This window comes from Crocodylus siamensis, unplaced genomic scaffold, assembly GCF_052110815.1.
Source record: "Crocodylus siamensis isolate JL-2025a unplaced genomic scaffold, ASM5211081v1 HiC_scaffold_67, whole genome shotgun sequence".
NCBI lineage: Eukaryota > Metazoa > Chordata > Crocodylia > Crocodylidae > Crocodylus > Crocodylus siamensis.
The window spans coordinates 1-21,640 of NW_028324477.1; the positions used below are offsets into that span (position 1 = coordinate 1).

The window sequence follows — 21,640 nt, forward strand, 5'->3', positions numbered from 1 at the left end:
CACCCAGTTCTATGCACATCACGCAGCCCCTCCACTCAATGGCCTGACAGGTTACCTGTACCTCAAATGGTGGAGACCCCACCCCTTGAATGGTAAGAGTTCTCCCCCGGATTATATCTTCAGGTGAAACAAGGTTGGCATTGATTAATGTCACACGGGACCCCATGTCCAGTTCCCCTATAAGGGTTCTCCCATTTAGTGTTATCTTGGTCCGGTGGGGGGCCATCACCTCCTCTGGATTTGTGATCCTGTAGCAACAGGCATGCCCCTCAGAGGGGCTCAGGTCTCCCCCCTCACTGCTTACGGCTGTTGCATGTCTAATGGGCTTGGGTTTGCTGCTTAGCTTTGGGCAGCTGGGCTTGATGTGGCCCAGCTCCCTGCAGTTATAGCACCCCCTCTTTTCCAAATTTGGTGGTTTGGTCAAATCAGGAGCCTCCTTATGCTCGGTCTGGAATGGCCCCTTTTCCCCTTTTGGACCTGGCCCTCCCTTCCCCCCTCTTTAGAACAGTTTCTGTTCCTTCCCAGAGTAAGGAGGCTTCTTGTCAGGGCCCCTCATGATTAAGCAACAGTTGATCTACAATTTCAGCGGCCTCAGGGCCGGTTTTGGGGCCCCTGTCCTTGACTAGGATTTTAATCTCCCTTGGACAGCGGTGGTAAAATTTGTGCAGCACCATGAGATGGAGCTTCTTCTCTCTACTGTCAGCCTTGGCTCCGTCTGCCCATTTAATGAGTGCATCCCACAACAGGGCCATAAAATCAGCCATTGACTTCTCAGGTTGTGGGTAGAGATTCCAGAATCTTTCCCGGAAATAATCCGGCCCTAACTTGAACCTTGAGGACATGGCCTGTTTAAAGGCATCATAGTCATCATCTGCATCTGAGGGCAGGCTGTTCATGGCCACCACCATGTCGTCTTCTGTCAGAACAGCCATGTGCATCATGTACTTCTCCTCGGGCACCTTCCACCGTCGGGCTTGCCTTTCAAGGATGCTGAGGAATACATCAGGATCGTCTCTGGCTTGGTAGCGAGAGAAGGCTGGGGAGTTCGGTTTGGGGTGTCACCCTGGCACTCGCAGAGGGCCTGCATCTGCCCCATTGTGCTGCAGACAGAGTACCTGTAGTTCGTGCTCATGCTTGAGCCTTGCCTCTTCAGCCTCGTGCTGTGGTGTCTTCTCCACTAGCTCCATCCTTTTCAGCTCCATCTGTGCCTTCTCATGCTCGTGCTGGGCCTCCAGCTTCATCTGTGCCTTTTCGCACTGGGCCTCCAACTTTTTCAAATCCAGCTCATACTTGAGCTTGCTCTGTCGCTCTTCAGCTTCTAGCCGCATCTGGTACCTCCAGCGCTCCTCCGTAGGGGCTGATCCTTCAGTGGGCTGTGGACTAGCCATGTGGGAATGTGATTCTGGGGAGGACTCAGGAGTTGATGTGCGTGAAGGTGGCTTTGTGACAGAGTCATTGTCGCAGAGGAGTTTAATCAGCTCTTCCTTCTTTAGCCCTTTCTTCACATGAAGGCCTCTCTCTTTCGCCCGTTCTTTTAGTTCAGGCACGGTCATTTGGACATACTCGTCCACCATCCTGGCTATCTACAGCATCCTGTTGACCCGATGCCAAATAAGAAAATGTTTGCTCAAGGGATTTCAGTGACTCTATTACTCTTCCCAAATTATGCCTGTAAAACAGGAGGGTATTCGGATCCCACCTCCAACACCATGACGCAAGGCACCCCTACGTAGGCACTCGGAGCCTGGAAGGTGATCGGGCGCAGGGAGGTGGGTGGCTCAATGCAGCAGCGCCCCCTACTGGCCCACCACACACTTGACTAAACATCAGGGGTCCGGGACAACCCGCATCCACCAGTCTGTGTTCTGCATCAGGAGTGCCATATGGCAATGCATGAACCTCCTTATGTATAGTCACACTAACCCTGAGCAAAGGACTGCGTTAAAGTGTTTTTGAGCAAACTCTAGGACTGCTACTGGAAAGCAGTGGGAGAGGATGGAGAGGATGCAGTCAACTTCATCTGGAAAAGGGACACATGGCACGGGGTGTTCAAAGTCCCCCCAGGTTAGGAAGTGGACAGAGAGAAGGAAGGGGACAATGACACAACTGGACCTGGAGACAGGGAGGAGAACAGCAACAGGATCAGCAGCAGCAGAAGTGACAGTGACATCAACAGCAACAAGGGTAGTGAATGAACTGAAAAGGGAAACCCCAAATCAGGGCTTGGACTAAGGGACTGTGTTTGGGTTTAGGGAAGGGCAGAGGGTGGATGCACATGGATGCTGGAGAGCAGCTGCTGTTATTGTAATGGGTGCAAGGGTTTCTTAAGGTGGCTTTAAAAAGTTCAATGAAAGTCTACGATAAAGGATGCATATATAACTATATATAGATATATATCACCATTCACACGTATATATGTTAATTGAAAAGGTGTTGTTCTCAGAACTTTCTAACCAATGGTTAAGTGCTGAGGTCACTGCACTGTCAGATTGCACTTGCACCTGGTCTCACTGCGAATAGACCTCTCTGCCTGGAGATAGAGTACACTGCCACCTGTGCTGTCTTTCCTCCACTTGCCTTTTTGATCCTCCCTTTTCCCCTCAGGCCTTCAACTGGAACCTCTCTGTCTCTCCATCTATCCATTCCCCTCTCTCTCTATCCCATTCATTTCTTGCTCCAGACCATTGAAACATCCATGAGAACAAACTGGCTCCATTCTCTAAAGGGCCATATTCTCTGCTTGGAGTGGGGTTCAGCCCCTGAGGCCCAGACCTTTAAAGATAGGATCAGAGTGTGGGAAAGGACTAGAAGGTCGATATCTTGTCTACCCTGCATGCAGATGTCTCTCTACACCAGTCTGTGGCAGACCAGTAGTGGGCGCTCCTGCGTCAAGCACACCCACCTCCCTGCTTCTTAGGCATAATTTAGACCCACCCCTCAATAGGTCTCCCACACCGGTCACAAAGGAGAACTTTATTGATTACAGGGGTAGGGTGACAACAGCCGTCTGCAGCTGAAGGAAACCCCCAGGGCGGGCCCCTGGCAGGGCTGCAGCAGCAGTGGCTCCCGGTGGAAGCGGCCCAGTCCCGCACCAGGGCGGACAGCCCCCGCCCCACGGGGCTCACGGGCCCGCATCCCCGTAAACCACAGACTGGAACCGAGGGCGCGGGGCAGCAGCGGGAGCCCGGTGGCGAAGCCGCCGCGGTTTAGCGAAGCCCCCGCTGTCCTCTCCCTCCGGGCCTCTGGAGCCGCCCGCACCGCTCTGGGCTGGGAGCAGCGGCCCCTGACAGGCCCCGGGGCCGTGTCCTGCGGGCGTGCACAGCACTGCAGCTCGTGCAAGTTTGCCAAAGGGCCTGGGGAGGGGACGTGTCACTGACGGGGCGCAGTGTCCCGCAGGACGCGGTGTGTCCCCGCGGGGCGGCGCGGGCGGGCAGTTCCGCGGGGCGCGGACAGGGACACCCCAGGGAGCCCGAGGGGACGGCACCAGGGGCGGGGTGAAAGGCCCCTGCAGAGCCCAGCCTGCCCGGAGCTGGGAGCCCCGCTGTGAACCAGCTTCTGGGCGCTGCTGCCCAGATTCCCGCTGTGCCCCCAGTGCCCAGGACCGGCGACCCTGCCACTGCCCAGGACCGCACCCGGGCTCCTCCTGGGGCCACTGGAGGCCCGTCTGTGCTGGGTGCGTGTCCCCGAGCGGAGGGGGCGAGTCGGCACTTGGAAGTGTGGTGGGAGGGAGGGGACGAGGGCCGGGAGCGAGGCACCCTTGAAGGAAATGGAGTCCAATGGTTTGGGGATGCAGACGGGGACCCCGCGCTCCTGGGTCCCTTCCCCAGCTGCCCTGTGGGAGAGGGTCTCGGAGTGCACCCGAGGGTGCCCAGGAGCACTCACTCCAATTCCGCGATCCCACCAAGGGGTCTGTCCCTGGTGCGGGTCGGCACCGCAGCGCGTCCCCGAGGCGTGAGTGATAGCGACGTCCGAAAGGCCCTGGCAGCATTATCCGGTGCCCGTGCTCCCCCCGCTCCCCCTCCCGGGCTTGGGAAGCTCTGGGCCCGTGCGACATCCCCACGCGGTGACAGGGAATCCACTCCCGCCTGTTTTCTCCGGGGCAAGGCAGCGCCACGCACACACACGTGGACGTGGCCAGGCTAGGGGCGAGAGCGCTCCCGGGGGCTGTCGGCCAGCGGTTCAGATGACCATCCCCTCCCCCGCCCCGCGACCTCTGCCTGGAAGAGCCTGGCTCGTCTGCACAGTTCCCCCAAGGACTCCGTTGTGTCTCTATTGCGCTGGGATGCAAGACCGGAGGCCGTTTGGGTTAATCCACGGAGCCGTGTCTGGTCCTGGGACGTTTCACGGTCACTCTGTCCCCGGGTACCGGGAGGCTTGTTCCGTCCGTCCCGCCGCTCCCTCCCCAGACAAGTTCCCTCTCTCTCCGGCTCGGAAACAGCAGCGGCCGCGCTGCCCACGGCCCTCCCGGGCTCCCTGCCTCCCCAAACTTGCTTCTTCATTTCTCTTCCTCATGATCTCCCTCAGAGATATTGTCCTTGGAAAAGTGCGTCCCTCTGTCTTTCTCCAGAACCAGCTCTGTATCCACCCACCACTTTATTCTCTCTTTCTTGCCATTCTTCCTTTTGTCTCCCCGTGTCCCTGCCCGGGCCGTAGCAGCGGGCACTCGCACCACGCGTATCCGGAGCTATGTCTATGTTTGCGGGCGCTGTGTGCGGTGACTCGGTCCAGTCCCACGAAGCCCGGGTGTGTGCAGCAGAAGGACATCGCCGTCAGGGCCCTGGAGCGGGCAAACACCGCGGTGTATCACTGCGCCGTGAGGGGACAAAGCCGAGTGACACGAGAGAGCTGGACAGAAACCTGCTCCGGCTGCAGAGGGAGGGGCCCTGAGAAGCGGGTGCCAGGAGCCCTCTCCAATGTCAGTGCCCTCCCCGGACTGGCAGCGGGAGACACAGCTCTGCTCCCGGCCCCTCTCTCACGTGACTGCTGCGGGTTCGCCCCGCTCAGACCTGGGGGCCGCGGTGCGGGAGCGGCCGCTTCACCTCCCTGCTCTCCCAGGCAGTCCCGCCGCTACCGGGAACCACGCGGGGTTTTAAGGGCCTGGATTCTCCGATAAATGCAGGGGGTGCCTTGTAGTATTTTCCAGGAGTGCGGGGTCGTTTTTTTCCTCTCATCGCTTGCACACGGAGTTAGGTACTTTTGTGCTATAAAATGTCAACGAGACAGCTCAGTATAATTAATATTCGACTCTGAATTAATTAGGAGCCTCCAATCTTTTAGATACACTTAAGATACTTGTGCGGAAAGCGGGCAGGAGTGGTTAGGTTACTCAGCACAGACAACTTTCCTACGGTGTAGAAACTGGATCAGTAATGGACTGAACAAGGGATCTGCACTTCTCGACTGCTTTGGTGTCCTTGCGTGTCTTCAAGTGCTCGCACATACACACATGATCGCTCACAGAAAGGACGGTAAACAAGACACGCAGAAAGGATTAGGCCTCCTCCAGGTGGGAAAACGTCTGTGTACACGATTGTGGCGGCAGACCTACTGACAGAGGAATCCTGGTTTGGAGATTAGAAGTTAATTGGTATTAACTTGAAAACATGCCTTTAAATAACGACCTTCCCGCGAACCAAACCACTGCAAACGCTGACCTATCCCAACAGCAGTGAATTGCGTTAAAAAGTTGGGGATTTTCTGGAGGTAAAAACAGGGGCCACAGGGCACTGAGAGGTGGGTGGTTAATAGATGCTACTCAGAAATACCAAGGACGGAGACCATGTCCCAGCATGTGTGCCTACCTGAATTAAGGGGAGGGGGGATCCTTCCTGAACGCAAGTTTCCCAGCAGATAAGATGTTGAGCATACAAACCAAGAGTCCTTGTCCAGGAACTTCAAGATTTCCTAGCAGCCAGCGGAAGAAACAGTGGAGCCCGGGCAAACCTTTTCAGAGAGAGGTTCATCCGACCTCCCCTTGAAAAACTTCCAGTGAAGGAGATGCTAGAGCGCCCAAACCCCCGCGCCTTTCCGGCCAGAGCAGCGCCTTGGCATTCCCGATGTCACGACGGTATCTGAGCCCTCCCCGGAGTCACCCTTAGGACTGCCGGGAGGCAGAGCAACGTGGCCCGGGGGCTACACAGGGACGAGCAGAGACGCTCCGAGAGCTTCAGCGCCGCGCCCAAGCTCCGAGCGGGGCCGGGGGCCGGGGGCCCGAGCGGGGACTTGACAGCGGGTGCCCGGAAACCCAGAGCGGATCCTTGATGCAGCTCGGCCCCTGCTTTCCCCCTCTCCCCGCCCCCAGCCCGCGCCACCATCGCCCGGCCCCAGGGCGGTCCCGGTGTCTGTCCCGAGGCTCCAGGCTCTTCCTCCGGGGCCGGAGCCGTCGGTCGCAGAGCGCGGAAATGTTACACTTCATTTCCTGCGACACGGGAGAGCATCGAGTCGGAGCCGGTCCCAGGCGTCATGGACATCGGCCTGACACTCGGTGTCTGGCTACTAAGCCCCGTAGGTAAGGGCACGGGGACCAAGGGAATTAGAAACTCCGGACCCTGTACCTGGAGCAGCCCTGGCCCGAGTGCTACCGCTCAGCAGTAACCTTTCCCCAGACCCAACCCCGTCGTTTCTGCGGAGCTCAAAGCGCGCCGCCTCGCTCCCACCGAGCTCCCCCGCCCTTTTCCCAGCCCCAGCATGAACCCCCCCGCGCCGACCGCTGACCTCAGCACTTTCTCTTCCCTGACCCCCCGTCCTGGGCCCTCTTTAGTGGGGTTTCCCATGGGCCCCTTCACCCTGCAATGCCGCCGGGCTTCCTTCCCTGGAGCCGCCAGCCCTGGCAAGGGTCTCAGGGCCGGACGGTCTCGTTGCAGGCGCGGTGCAGGGCGACCTGCTCCACCACGCGGAAACCGATGTGTCCCGGGAAGAAGGAGCCTCTGTGACCCTCCTCTGTTTCTACAACACCGGCCAAGATTTCATCTCTCTCCTCTGGTACCGGCAGTATCCGAACCAAGGCCCGCAGTACATCCTGGGGAGAGGGGCCAGGTCCTTCAGCTCGGTGCGTTACACCGCCGGCTTCGCCCAGCAACGCTTTTCCTCCCGGGCTGACCGCAACACGCCCGTGTTGGGCATCGCGGCGCTGGAGCGGGCAGACGCCGCCTTGTACTACAGCGCTCTGAGCGGATCACCGTGCCACAGTCCCATAGGAGACCTGTACAAAAACCTGTTCCCTCAAAATCTGCCCTAAGCTCTGTATCAGGAGGGCGGGAGGCGGCTCCGCACTGCAGGGAGCAGGGTGCAGGGCCCGGGCGCGGGGAGTCTCCCACTGCCGCCAGTTCCGGCCGGCCCTGCCCCACGACGAGGCTGGGGGGCGCTGTGCTACCGGCAACGGAAGTGGGGGGCGGTGGAGGGCGGGGGGATGTCGCCTGTGACCCGGCTGACCGGAATGTCCCGGTGGGCGGGGCTTCTCCAAGGGCGGGGGGGGGGGTGTCCCGCCAGCGTTAATTCCGCGAGAGGGTTTGGCCCCACTCTCCAGCTGCCGTTTGTACCGAAGCAGCAAATTCACCTGGGTGCCAGCTCTTCGGGGACACTGGAAAGGACACGCAGCCTACTTTAGTCCTGGCAACACCCTGGGGCAGGGCTGGGTAAGTGCTCACCCTCCCGCCGGACTCCCCTTCACGCCACCCCGAAGGGACGGGAGGGAGGCGAGTGTGGCTGACCTGGGCTGGGAGACACCAAGTCTTCCTGCCGCACCTCAGAGCCTGTCCGCCTGCAGCTCCCACAGCCCCTGGGAGACACGCGGGGGACAGGGCGGCAGGGGCAGAAAGGAGCACAGCGATTCCCAGTTTGGGACAGACTCCCAAGGCCTTCCCAAGGCAAACGGGGCAACGGGAATCACTGGGGATTAACTGGACCCGAGTCATCGTGATCTTGGAAACCAGGGTCTGAAATGAGAATTGGTCACTGGCAGCGGCAGCAGGCTGAATGGGGACCCCTTACCAATGTGAAACATGTTACGGTCCCCGGCGTGGTACAGAGAAGCCAAGGGGATCAGGTAGGAAAGGCACTTCCAGCTCTGAGATGACGTGGAGGAAGATAGTAGCCTTTACTAGAAAATAAGCGAGGGACTACCTGAATAACTAACCACGGAGACAACCTCAGCAGCAGATTTCTTTTCTCCCCTTCTTTACAGCAGGCTCCAGCCTGGAAGATAAAGTCACTCAGCGGCAGGAAGATGCGTCGGGGGTGGAGCGCGGGGCTGTGACCCTGGACTGCACCTACGAGACTGGGGAGACCGATTATTTTTGTACTGGTACAAGCAGAGCCCCGGAGGCAGCCTGGTTTTCCTTCTGTGGCAATACTCTGCAGGCTCAAAGGAAAGTGCGGCAGGGCCGAGGTTCACTGCTGATTTCCAGAAGCTCCAACGCTCCTTGCGCCTGCGCATCTCCGACCTTCAGCCGAGTGACTCCGCCACGTACTTCTGCGCTTTCAGGAGAGGCACGATGATAAAACCGACGGGGAGCCCTGTACAAAAACCTGAAGCTCCCTCCCGGCGTGGGAACCTGACTCCTGCTGCTGATGTCAGGAAACCCCGAGCCAGGAAAGGGATGTGGGGAGAGTGAAAGGTGGTTTTCAAGTCGGACGGGGCCCCTTGCACCTGCCTTCCTGGAACGGGAAACCTCTAGCACATTTCTGGGAAAAGCCGACAGGCAGGATTGTTCTCCGAAAGCTGGCAGGAGGAGGAGAGAGGAGAAAGAGGAGGACTCTCCTGCACCTGGAAGGTTGAAATGGGTGAATTCAGATTGAGAAACAGCCACAAATGGTGACCAGTTGAAGGAAGCACCTGCTGGAAAATGTCATCCTGCGATTTCCCCTCGCTTGGTTAGTCGAGGAGGAATAGGTGCCTCATCATGTGCTGTAGTAGCTCATCGTGTGCTGTAGTGGCTCATCTGAAAGCTGTCCCCTGGATTAGGTATCACTTCCTTCCCGGGTTCCCGCACAATGCGGTGCGGGGGGAGAGCTGCGGGCGGGAAGCGCTGCTAGGGCCGGGCACCGCGCAGGGGTCCGGGGAGTGCCCGCCAGGGGCGCCCAGCACAAGCCGGCTCTGCGGGGCATAGATCGGCTTCCCCTGCAGAGGGACCCGCTGACTCTGCTGAAGTCTGCTTAGCGAAGGGGGAGGAGGGGACGGGGCCGCCCCTGGGGCCGCGGAGGCAGAGGCCAGCTGCGAGGAGCCGTGCGCGGGGTGTGTCAGGGACGCATATAGCAGCGCGGCGCTCCCCGCTCGGTTTCTGTCCGCAGCAAAGGGCCGGAGATCCCGCTCTGGGCACGGAAATAAAGAGGCTGCTGCGGGCAGAGACGCAAAGACCTTCCCCGCAGGATGGGCGCAGCCCCGGCCTCCGCCCTTGCGCTCATGGTGGCTCTGGGTGAGTCGCCGCGCGCATGTTTCAGCCTCTCTGACTCTTCCCATGACAGCCAAAGGCAGTCCTTGGCCCCCAATGATCCGCGAGCGCACCCGCTCCTGTCCACTGTCTCCTACTCCGGGCATTTCTGTATGTCCGTCTGTCCAGCGCCCTCCCCCGCCTTTTTCATTGTCTCACCTGGCGTCGTTCATCCTGATTATCCTTTGAACGAGCCTTGAGTTCGTGCATGGGGAGGGGAGGTATTCCGGAGATTTCGGGGTCTCTGGCACAATCTATCCTCCCCCTGCTTTCTTTTTTCCAGGTGCCCTGGGCACGGCTCAGATCCTGCAGCCGCCCTCGGCAGAGGCACTGGAGGGAGCTCCGCTCAACCTCACCTGTGACCACTCCTCAACCGACGTGCGGGATTACATCCACTGGTACCGGCAGTTCCCCAACCGCGGACCCCAATTCATTGTGTCCGGATTGAAGGACACGGTCCAAGTCTCCTCCCCGGCGGGGGCTCTGCACTTCTCGGCCGACAGAAAATCCAGCGCTCTGGCGCTCCGCGCAGCCGGGCGGGGGGACGCGGGCGTGTACTACTGCGCCGTGGGGGACACGGTGCGACAGGCGGGGGCTGCCCCGCACAAAAACCCGGCGCGGCAGGGCGGAGCGTCCTCTGGGGGAGGGCGGGGGAAGAGAAGGAGTGGGTTTTTTTTCTCGGGGAAATAAAAGCGGTTCTTCTTGGTTTTAATTTGTGCCTCCACTGCGTGGCGCTCCCGACTTACCCACTTCGCACCTTACAGTCACTGCTTTGGGTTTTACACAGCAGTACCTTGCAAACAGACTGGGAAGGTGGGGAGGGGGTGGCGGGTATACAGGTCGCCTTCTGGGAATGCTTTCCAACGGGATTTGATGTGCAGGAAATTAACCTCTTCATGACTGATTGATAATATCATTTTTGTGATCTAGACGGACTAGGTTGGGAGAGGGGTCGCCGCCTGACCCAGGGACTTCGGATGGAGAAAGCAGAGGCGAGCTCAGAAGCAAACGCCATCGACTCGCCCAAGGCGGGGTGTGGGTGGGCCGCTGGGATGCCCGCTTCCTCCCGAGTGTTTTATTAAGGAACCTGAGCCGATATGTAACATTTGGGCAGGGTCTGGGGCTTCTCCGATGGCCTTTGCTTGTGAAACTAAGAGCAGACGCAGTTCTGCTGAGACTCACTACACCGATCTCCTTGACAGCTGCCAGGCTTCGTGGCCACAGCAGGGGCCTCCATCCCTGGAGCTGCCACCCCGCTGTGCCTTACCACACACAGGGTCACCCATGTCACGAGTTTTGCTTGTCCACAGCTTGAGGGGCAGTTCCTCCCAAACCCCTGCACCAATCTTCTTGAAACTTGGCAGGCTTTGTGGCCTCAGCAAGAGCTACCAGCCCTGCAGTTTTGACCCCCTCCCCCAGTGCTGTAAGACTTAGATGTGACAGGAGTTTTGGTTTCAAGAATTTGGGGTGCAGTTGCCCCCAAACCCTTGCACCAATCTCCTTGAAGCTTGGCAGGCTTCATGCTCTCTGCAGAGTTTACCAGCCCTGAAAATGTCATCCATATCAGACAAAAAACAAGGAAGTTATAGATATTTTATTGTTTCCCCTTTATACCCTATGGCCGCATCTCCGAGGCAGCTCTGAAGCACTTCAGCAGCTCTGAGCCGCTTCAGGAAGCCTAACAAGGCCAGCGCTTTGACCCGGACATGCTGCTTCGGGCCACGATGCATCTGAAGCTTCTCCAGGTCCGAAGCTCTGTCCGAAGCCTCACACAGCCCTAGAGGCTACCACCTCCTCATGTTTCATCCAAATCAGCCAAAATACAACAAAGTTAGATATTTCATTGATTCCCCATTATACTCAATGGCTCAATCTCCAATTTGCCTCTGAATCTTCTGAAGTGATTTGGCCAAAGCAAATTGGAAAAGCAAATCAGATCACCAAGTCGAATCTCTGGCATCCGAACAGGCCAAATCTGAATGTGAATTGAATAATTCCCTACTCGCACAGGCCTGATGCTCACACCTCAAGGGCTCAAGGAAGAAAGCAAGGAGAAGCTCAGCAAGCAAGGGATTCCTTTGAGGGAAAACTTCAGTTGAGAGCCTTGGGAGAGCTGTGGGCACCAGGGTGTTGTACAATGCCATGTGGCTGGGCCGTCTTGCTTTGCTTGCTGAGCCTACTGTCAGGTGAGGGCAATGGTGGCCTTAAGCAAGTTGAGGGAAAGAATCTGTTGGGTCCTGGGAAGGAGCGTGGAGAGGGGGATCCAAGGCACATGAGGAAGCAGACATGGGATGCCACTGTCTTTGTGAGCGCAGGCAGTGGATCCAGTCTCAAATCTGCTCCTGTGGGGCCCTTTATGCAGTAAGGAGGGCCAGTTGCCAGCTTTCCACCAAGGGTCCTGCTGCTTCATGGCTGGGTTTTCCTTCAGAGCCTGCAAGCAGGAGCTGCTTTGTTCAACCAATGGAGGCGTGTTTGATTTTAAGATTTCTGCATTGGTGATTTATCCATGGAAATGGGCTCCTATCTCTGTCTGCACATCTGGTTTATCACTAGTGGATTTTTCAGCCCACTTTATGTGTGAGCCAGCAACAGTGCCATCATCTCTGTGCTCCTTCCCCAGCTGTGTCAGTGTCCCTGCAGCCTTCTCTCTCTTCATTATTGTATTCATTCCCCTGAGTACTGTTAGTCCATATACCAACATTTCAGCACTTCCAGGGGCCTAGAACCACGCACTCATATCTCTTTGGTGTTCATGCTTGATTGGCAGGAGTGGTGCTGGGCAATTCCATCCAACCCAAAGATTGTCAGATGTCACCACAAAAGGAAATATGGGGACACAGCTTCTCCTACACCACCAACCACACTTGTGGTTACAATCTCTATTGGTACCGCCAGCATCAGAACCAGGCCCAGCAGTGCATTCTGTACAGGGAAACTAGGAGCACAGCAGCTACAGAGACACTGCAGAATTCACCCAGGGGTATTTTTTTCCCAATCTGATGATAACTCCAGTCTTGATTATCACAGCCCTGGAGCAGGCAGACACTGCTGTGTATCACTGGCCCTGCAGCACACACAGTGAGATCTTCACACAGGAAACATGAACAACACCCCTCCCTGCCCGCTTACAGGGTTCTGGAGTTCACTGCGCTTCCAGGTTGCTGTCAATGTTTTAACACTTCCACACCCCAAACAAGACAGATAAGGGCCACAAGAACAGACCTACTGTGTCACAAACTGCTTCCTGAGTGGAATGAGGCACACCGGGAGGTTCCTCCTGGGGACAGGCTCAGTGCCCCATCACAGCCTCACTGCTATGTTAACAAAGCAGGGAGCGTGCTTAGAACGGTGCATAGCATGGTCCCTTAAGAAACTGTCTTCCCAAGTATGTCGCCATGGGAGCTCTACTTCATGGGGATAGTTAGTAGAAGACCTGCTCCCTCTGTCTTTCTTCTGGGATGCCACCTTCCAAGGGGTGGCATCCCAGTCCTTTCACAGCACCCATAGGAATCTTCTAACTTGGGAACTGTTTTTACCTTCTGGAAACAGACAGGGGCAGAGCAGGAGGAGATGAATACAGAATGGGCCAATCTGATGCTCCCCACCCCCAATTTCCTGAACACCAGGACAAAATCTACATTGAACTGTCTCTCTTTGCTGACCTAAAGCTACAGGTGACTTTTTCCACCTGAACTTCCATTGCACTAAGAAACTAGGCCTGGGAGAATAGGGAATTATTCAATTTTGATTCTGATTCAGCTGATGCAGAGGACAGTGATTCAATTTGGAGATTCAGATCATTGTCCCAAATCAATTCAGCCAAATCAGCTTTGGAAGATTCAGCACCGATTCAGAGAGATTCAGATATTCAGCCATAGCATCTTAAGGGAAATCACTGAAATACCTATAACTTTGTAATTCTTTGGCTGATTCAGATAAAACTTGCTGGGATGGTAGCCCTTTTGAGGGCATGAAGCCTGCAAAGCTTTTGATAAGATAGGTACAGGGGGTTCTGGGAAACTGCACCTCAAGCTGCTGACAAGCAAAACTCATGACAAGGGTGACACTGTGTGTGTGTTAAGGCACAGTGGGGTGACAACTGCAGGCATGCTAGGCCCTGCTGCAGCCACGAAGCCTGCCAGCTTTCAAGGACATAAGTGCAGGGGTTCCTGGGAAACTGCACCTCAAGCTGCTGACAAGTAAAACTTGTGACACGGGGGGGGGGGGTGACACTTTTTCTTTCTCAAGGCACATCCTCACTGGTGCTGGAGCATCTACATGACATGGTAGTGTGCCGCAATGAGGTCTCCTCCTCCCCTATAGCCTCAGTGTGGTCTACAATTTTAACAACATGTAAGTACTGCACTGCACTGCAGCACAGTAGCACTGGCATCTCAGGCAGCTATACTAGGATTAGCTGCACTTTTACCTGTGCTGCTACATCCCCCTTTCCCCCCACTCCAGCCTGTCCCTCGCCCCCCTGACGGCTCCATTTCCATTTTCACTGATTGGCTTTCTGGCCTGCATTGTGTGCCAGGCCAGCCTCTGGCTTCTTTACTATTCCTTCCATCCAGGACCAGGAGACATACCAACTGCAGGTACTTCCTCAGCCTGACAAAGGATTTTTCAACCCAAAAGGTGACATCCTGGGCAGCTAAGCCAAGCACACCTGGAGCCTCACAATTGCATTGCAGCCAGCAAGCGTCAGGCCTGTCAAAGACGTAACAGGTCTGGACTTTCCCCAGCCAGGACTGTGCGAGTGCGTGCTTTACCTGGAGGTTATAATGCCTCCTACCCATCTTTCACTAGGGGATTGTTGTTCCTGGCATTTACGGGGCTCCTGCACCGCCAGTCCCACCAGGCCTCCTTACCCTGGCAGGGTGCAGTTTTAGTGGTCATGCCCAGGACCTGTGGCCTCCTCCTTCCCTGATAGCCCCATCCCATACCTCCAAGTTCATCCTGGCAGGGGAACAGCTCAGCAGGGACATGTTCTTCCCTGCTGGCTGATGATGCAGTTAGTGCCCCCTGCAGCTGAGCATGGGGCAAGCCGGGAATCCTTTAGAAAATCACTGCTGCTAGCCATAGTGGTCTGGCGGTGAGCTGCTGGAACAGACAGCTCAGTAAGTGACCCCAAAGCAGAAAGCAGGGCAGTTCAAAAAATGATACCTTTTATGCAGTTTTTCTGTCCCTTCCCCAGAGCACTGGGGTTGGAAAGGACCTCAGCAAAGGGTGACAGTCACTGGCCAGCTACATATGTCGGTAATGACATCACTCCTTCCCCCTGTTAGCTAATAAAAACCTAGGATTCTGGACTAGCCCAGGGATTGACATGATACCTCGTTTGATGAGTGACAGAAAGGCTTTATTTACTACAAGGATTTAAAATCAAGTAAAGTGAGCCCAAACCAAATTCAAGTCCAGTAATTACCTATAAGGTGATGATTTCTCACCAAACAGGTGACAAAGCGGCTTTCTGTTTCTCTTCAACTTCTTGAGTAAGTCGGGCACATCAGCAACTGGTGTCAGAGAGATTTCTCACTTGTGAAGCATGCACAGTTTGCTGTTTTACTTCCTTTTTATACCCTTAGCTTAGCATCTTCAAAGCATTCTTTTAGTTGTGTAAATCAAGAGAGTCCCAAGGAATAGTTGATAGTAAATCCTGTTATGTCACCTGCTCTTCACTGGTTATCTGAAATTTCTTTTGAATGGAGTTACCTTCTTCAGTAACGAGAGGTTATCCAGTTTGGAACATGTCAAGAAACTGATTAACAGCCAGGAAAAACATACTAAATCAGGAGGAGACATCTATCACGTATGGAAAATGCCTCTTCCTGCACATAAACAGGAGTTAATCACAAAAAGAAATATTTACCATACTAATTAATCAAGGATAGACATTTCATATGGTTACACAGCAGACAACTAAGAGCCTGCCTGAAATCATCCTGAATATAGATAGATAAACTGAAGAGATACCTCTTTTTTTTTTCCCCTCAGATGACCTAGCCATGAAGTCACATCCTCTTACAATATGCAGTTAGCATCAGTATTCTGTATTTTAACTTCTGGGAGTAGGCCCAAGCATAGCACGAGTTTCCGAGCCATCACCCCGGACCTTTCCCCCTCCTCCCTGTCCTTCCCTTTACTTTACTTTCTCTTTCCCTGCACGGAAGCCATTGAAGGTAAGCCCAGCTTCCCGATCGAAACTCTAAACGTTTTGAATCTTTCGAAATGTTTCGACCTGCCCTGTTCTGTTTTGACCCTATTTTGAGCCTGCCTGTTCCACCTCGACATTGCTGTTTCCAGGTTGAAACAGCTCAAAACAGCATCGAAAAAAATCTGAACAATCCCTGAGCCTCAGCATGGCGGAGCTGAAACCCGAGGACACGGCGCTGTACTTCTGTGCTGTCCAGGAAAGCACCGTGACAGGTTTGCTAGGGAGCCCCGTACAATACCCCACAGGGCACAGCCATGCCGCTGGGCAGGGCAGGGCTGGGGCTTGGGCGCAGCGGGACCTCAGCGCACAGGCGGGGGAAGAGTCCTGCGGTACAAACGCGGAGAGCTGGGGCAAGGGAGTCCCAGCTGCCTCCCCCAGGTGTTGGCGCTCTTCCAGGTCCATTTAAGCAGCTCCCACCTGAGCCGGTCCCTGCACCTGGGAACAACGCCCCAGCCGCCTGGAGCTCAGGTCGCATCCCCGCGGTAGCAGACAAGGAGCCGCTAGTTTCCCTCCCGGGCTCCTTCCCCGTCTGCCGCTCGCTTTCAGAGCAGGTTTCCCCAGCTGCTGCAGCCCCCTCTGCTGAGCTGGGTCTGTGGGGGAGGAGCGGGGCTTGCGTGAGTGTCTCTCCCGTGGGGTCACTGCGCGGAGCTGTGGGAGGCGCCTCCCTGGCGTTAGGCTCCAACTTCCCGGAAACTGATTTCCACTTCAGCATCGAGGCTGACCCTTTCCCGACCCTCATCGGAGCACGGCCCGTCACTCGAGCCTGCGATCTAGCGCTCACTCCAGTTGTTGTCCCCAAGCCGAGAGCAGCGCTGCAGGACTTGTCGCCACGACATATCACCTTTTGGAGGCGAGAGGCGTACGCTGCCTTCTGGGCCCGCTACGCAGAAGTAGCAGACAAGGAGGACTTACGGGGTCTGCATTTTGAAGCAGGCCAGAAGGCACGGGAGAGAGTTTTATATTTTAAAATGTATACAGATGACCTAGAGCATGCAGATGTCAGAAGGTGGCTGGAGGGACGGGTCGAAAAGATCCTTGATATTCAGCGGGTCCTGGATCAGTGGCAAATCTGGACCGGGGCATGGAGAGCCAGAGTCCTCCTGGACGAAGACCCCAGACACCCCGGCGGGGTGAGACACTTGCCCTCTGTCGTGTCCATAGGGCCCTACCGCGGATACGTGACTTATCACGGCCAGCCGAAACTGTGTAGCAGGTGTGGCTTGGCGGGGCACCTGGCTGCCTTCTGTAGCCTGACAGTCTGCTACCGGTGTGGTGGCAGGGGGCACCGGGCACAAGCCTGTAAAGAGGAACTGAAATGTACCATTTGTGGAGGTGAGGGGCACCTGCAGCGCCAGTGCCCCCGGTCCTACGCGAACAAAGCCCGAGAGGCCTACGCAGCAGAGGAGAGGGATAAAGAAAAGCCAGAGGAGGTGGAGTCCACCAACCTAGATGTAGACACCTTCCTAGTGGAGGAAATACCGGAAGTGGAGCAGAGACACGATGTGATAGAGGCGGCTGACCAGCTTTTGGAGTCGGGAGGAGAGGAACACATGGAGGAGGAGCAGAGCGAGGCAGCGGGAGAAGGGGCACACGAATCGGATTCGGCAACCATGGACTTGGACCTGTGTGGGGAGAAGGGGAAAGAACCCTCCCCTGTAAAAAGAAAGAAGAAGCGGAGGGTTAAACCTATGAAAAAGAGACTAGAGGAGGAAGGGGGAACGGTACGGGGGACAGAAGGGACTGCACAGAAAGGAGACAAGGGGAAGAGCGGGAAACCGCTGGTGGAGGGACGAGAGGTTGAGGAGTCTGGGAGGGCGGATGTTTGTGGCTACCTCAGCCCGACTGCTATCGAACATCTGGCTAGGGCCACGGGGATGCGGAAAGTGGGGGAAGACAGCTCAGATCCCAGTAGCGGATCGGATGTTTAACAAGGTAGGCTTTGCCGGAAAAATAGCCATGATGGCGTTGACTATAGCATCCTTAAATGTAAGAAGTGTATATGGGAGGCAGAGATGGGAGTCAATGTATAGCACCTTACAAGGTCTGGACGCACAGGTGTTAGGCCTACAGGAGTGTGGGATCCCCTGGGGGAGAAATTATGGCTATCTGGAGAAGCGCTGGGAGGTGGGACCGTCGTGGTGGGGGGGCTCAAACGAAAATCGAGCGGCAGGAGTAGGGTTTTTGATGAGGGAGCGGGGTTTGAAAATCAAAGGGCAGCAGGTCCTGGAAGAAGGGCGACTGCAAAAGGCAGTGGTTGAGGTGGAGGGCGTGGAGGTGACGTTGTACAACGTCTACGCCCCGGCCGAGAGAACGGAGAGGGTACGTTTCTTCAGCAAAATGGGGATGTGTGTGGGGGGTGGAGGGCCGCGGATCGTGATGGGGGATTTCAATTGTATACTTGAAGAGGGTGGGCGGGTCGGGGTTGGGGAGAGAGTCGGGATGGATAGTACAGGGAAGTGGTTGCGAGGGTGGATTCAAGATGAGGGGCTCCAGGATATTTGGGCAGGGACAGGAGTCTTTACTAGAGTGGATCCCGGTGGGCGGGGCCAATCGAGAATCGATTTTGTGCTGGTGTCGGAGGGGCTGGCAATCCGTGGCAAGCGACTGATAGATGTCAGCTTCTCGGACCACCGCGTGCTGTGGGTGGAAGTGGGCATCGGGCAGGGGCTGAAACAGGGCAGAGGGGTCTGGAAATTAAACGTGTCCTTACTGGACGACCCAGAGGAATGCATGGCCTTTCAAAGGGCGTATCGCCAGTGGCAATCCTTACAGCCCCTTTTCCCAACACGCTGGGACTGGTGGGCAGAAATCAAGCAACGCGTGCGAGAGTGGTTCACTGCGGTGGGGAGGAAGCGGGCATGGCAGAGGAAGAAGGAGTTAGTGCGTTTACAAGGGGAAGTTCAAAGGTTGTGGGAAGAGCGGAAGAAGGGGGCAGCCGTACAGGGAGAATGGGAAAGGGCGAGGGAGGGAGTGAAAAATTGGTTCCGGACCAGGATGCAGGAGCGGATGTTCCTGGCCAAGGCGGAGTGGGTGGAGGAGGGAGAGGAATGGGGCAAGTTTTTCGCCTTGCGGGTGAGAAGGAAGAAGCGGGTGATGGGGGCGGTCCGCACGGCCGAGGGAGGGAGGGTAGAGGCCGTGGATGGGGTATTGCGGGAGGTGACTAGGTTCTACGGAGATTTGTTTCGTAGGAAAGCGGGGAGGCGAGAAGACCTGGAGGGGCTGGTGGGGAGTTTGGAAGCCAAAGTGGGGGAAGACGGGAGACAGGGGCTGATAAAGGAATTGACGGAAACCGAGATGCTGGGGGTCTTGAGGACAATGCCTTTAAAGAAGACCCCGGGAGGCGATGGGATCCCGGTGGAATTTTATGGGAAGTTTTGGGAATTAGTGAAGGGGGACCTGTTGGCCCTGTTTAAGGAAATTATGGATCGGGGTCAGGTAGGGGAGGGCTTTGCCCAGGGAGTCGTGGTCTTGATCTATAAGAAAGGGGGACGGGAAGACATTAAGAACTGGAGACCGATCACCCTGCTGAATTCGGATTATAAATTATTTTCCAAGATCCTAGCGACAAGGATGGGGGAGGTATTACCGCAGGTGCTGGGCGGGGAACAAATGTGCGTGGTGGGGGGGCGGCGGACGACACACGCACACTGGCTGCTCCGGGACACGCTGTCGTACATTACCGACCGGAAGTGGAACACGATAGTGGCGAGTCTGGACCTGCAAAAGGCGTACGACAGCATCGGGCACGAGTTTCTGTTTGGGGTTCTGGCAGGCATGGGGATGCCGGGGGAATTTGTGGGGTGGCTGCGGGCGCTCTACGGGAGGGCAACGAGCAGGGTGCTGGTGAGGGGCTTCCTGGGAGAAGCCTTTGCAGTGGATTCGGGGGTGAGGCAAGGGTGCCCGCTGTCGCCGGGGCTCTTTGTTTGTGCCATTGAGCCGCTGGCACAACGAATTAGAAGCGATAGGGAGATCAGCGGGGTTCGAGTGCCGAGGGGCGGGGAATTAAAAGTCCTCCTGTACATGGACGACGTGACATGCGTGGTGAGGGACGAGGTGTCCTTAGAAAGAGTGGTGAAGCACGCTACGGAGTTTGGGGAGGTATCTGGAGCGAGAGTGAACACAGACAAGAGCGTAGTCCTGGCGGTTGGGAACTGGGGGGATTTGGGGAAATTTGGATTGAGGGTGGAAAGGGAGGAACTGAAAATCCTGGGCGTGTGGATGGATACCCATGGAAAAGGGAAGCGGGCTTGGGAAGTGTTAGAGACGAGAGTCAACCAGACGGTGGGGTTGTGGAGCACCCGGCATTTATCCGCAAGGGGAAAGGTGCAAGTGATCAAACAGTGCCTGTTGCCAAAGATCCTGTACACGGCGATGGCGTACCCCCCATCCTGGCTACAGGCCCGGCGGGTCCAGCGGGCATTGTGCCTCTTCTTTTGGGGGGGGAAGACAGAGAAGGTGGCCAGGACAGAGTTATATAAGGAAGAGGGCTTGGGGGGATGGGCTCTCCCGAAATATAGAGATTTTTGTTTATGTGCACTTTCTGAAGATGGTCGTGAGGGAAGCGAGGGGCGCAGCGGGACCGGTTTCCAACCTTTGTGTTTTCTGGGGGGGAAGGCTCCTACAGAGGCTGGGACTGTTTGGGAGCGGGTGGCGGGGGGCGTGGGCTTGGCGGATGTCACTCCCTTACGCACGCCTTGGATCCTTTGTGGCCAGGGAAGGCTTGGCAGGGTTAGGGATGGAAGGGCTGGCAGATGCCAGGAAAGTCCTCAAGTTCCTCAGGGGGAAGCAGAGAATGGCTGATGTCGGGGAGTTGAGCACGGACAAGGTCAGCAGGGTGTGGAGAGGGTTGGTGGGGAAGGAATGGAAAGGGGAGCACGAGGAGCTGGCCTGGAGGGCCGTGAGAAACATACTGCCAGTGCGACAAGTACTATATCGATGGGGACTCACACGGTCCCCCAAGTGCCCAAGAGAACTTTGTGACGAACCTGAGTCCGTGGCGCACGTTTTGTGGGGTTGTTTTTATGCACAGAAGGTGTGGGGGAGGGCAGGGGTTTTTTTGAAGGAGACAGGGAAGGCAACGGGGATCACGAGTGAAAACGTGCTCTATGGTTTGACAGAGGGGACGGATGGGTCATGGGGTGTGAGGGTGCTTGTCACATGTATTAAAGTAGCAATTTGGAAAGTGCGTTCCCTCCTAGCACTAAAGGGCTCGTGCTTTTCAACGGTAGAGTGTCTGCAATTAGCTATGTATGAGTTGTATTTCTATAGAGGAAGAGGAAAGCAGAGAACGCAAGGAGGGGATACAACGCCCTGGGAAGGGCTGGACTTCAGAGGGTTGTTTCAGCCCCGCGTAGGCATAGGATAGTTTAAGGGACAGCATATTTGCCAGCAAGGGTGGGGGGGGGCCTTCAGCAGGTCGATTGCGACATTGAATATGTGAATATTATGTAATAAGGTGGGATTCTGGTTCCACAATGTGTTTAATAGTGCCTGTTTTTGTTTTTTTCCCCTCTGATAAAATGGATAAGGGGCTCCAAGAGTGGGTGAGGGAACTTGCAATTCTATAAGAAACAAGTTAAATGATTTCTAAATGGGTTTTCAGGAATTCACAAGTGATTTTATTCCTTCTGTGAATGTTAGGAAATTTTGTAAAAGTGAGTTTGTATTAACTTTGTGAAACCTCAGGTGCGTTTTGTTTACTTGTAGTTTTTCTTAATGTGTTTCATAGTGACAGCTTTTTCTAATAAAATGTTTTTAATATTAAAAAAAAAAAAAAAAAATGACTTGTCGCCACGACCTCCCTGGAGTGCGGAGCCGCCTGCGCCCGGCACGGGCTCACAGCAGAGCTGTGCTCAGCCCTTCCCGCTCGGCCGCGCAGCCACAGAGCGGACACAAGGTCCGGGGCGGACATGGCAGGCACAGGAAAGGACCAGCCTCTGGGTCATGCTCAGGGGTGTAACTGCATCTCCCAGCTTGCATCTCCCCCTCCCGAAAT

General features: G+C 55.9%; 1 pseudogene and 1 gene segment (V, D, J or C); one reads left to right on the top strand and one right to left on the bottom strand.

Annotated features, from left to right (window-relative positions):
* Positions 1-542: 542 nt before the first annotated feature.
* LOC149851886 (uncharacterized) lies at positions 543-1,574 on the bottom strand (annotated as a pseudogene).
* Positions 1,575-9,278: 7,704 nt separating this feature from the next.
* Positions 9,279-10,510, top strand: LOC149851887 (T cell receptor alpha variable 26-2-like). The segment is given in 3 exon segments: positions 9,279-9,413; positions 9,712-10,092; positions 10,359-10,510. Coding segments are annotated over 3 exon segments (579 nt in total).
* Positions 10,511-21,640: the final 11,130 nt, after the last annotated feature.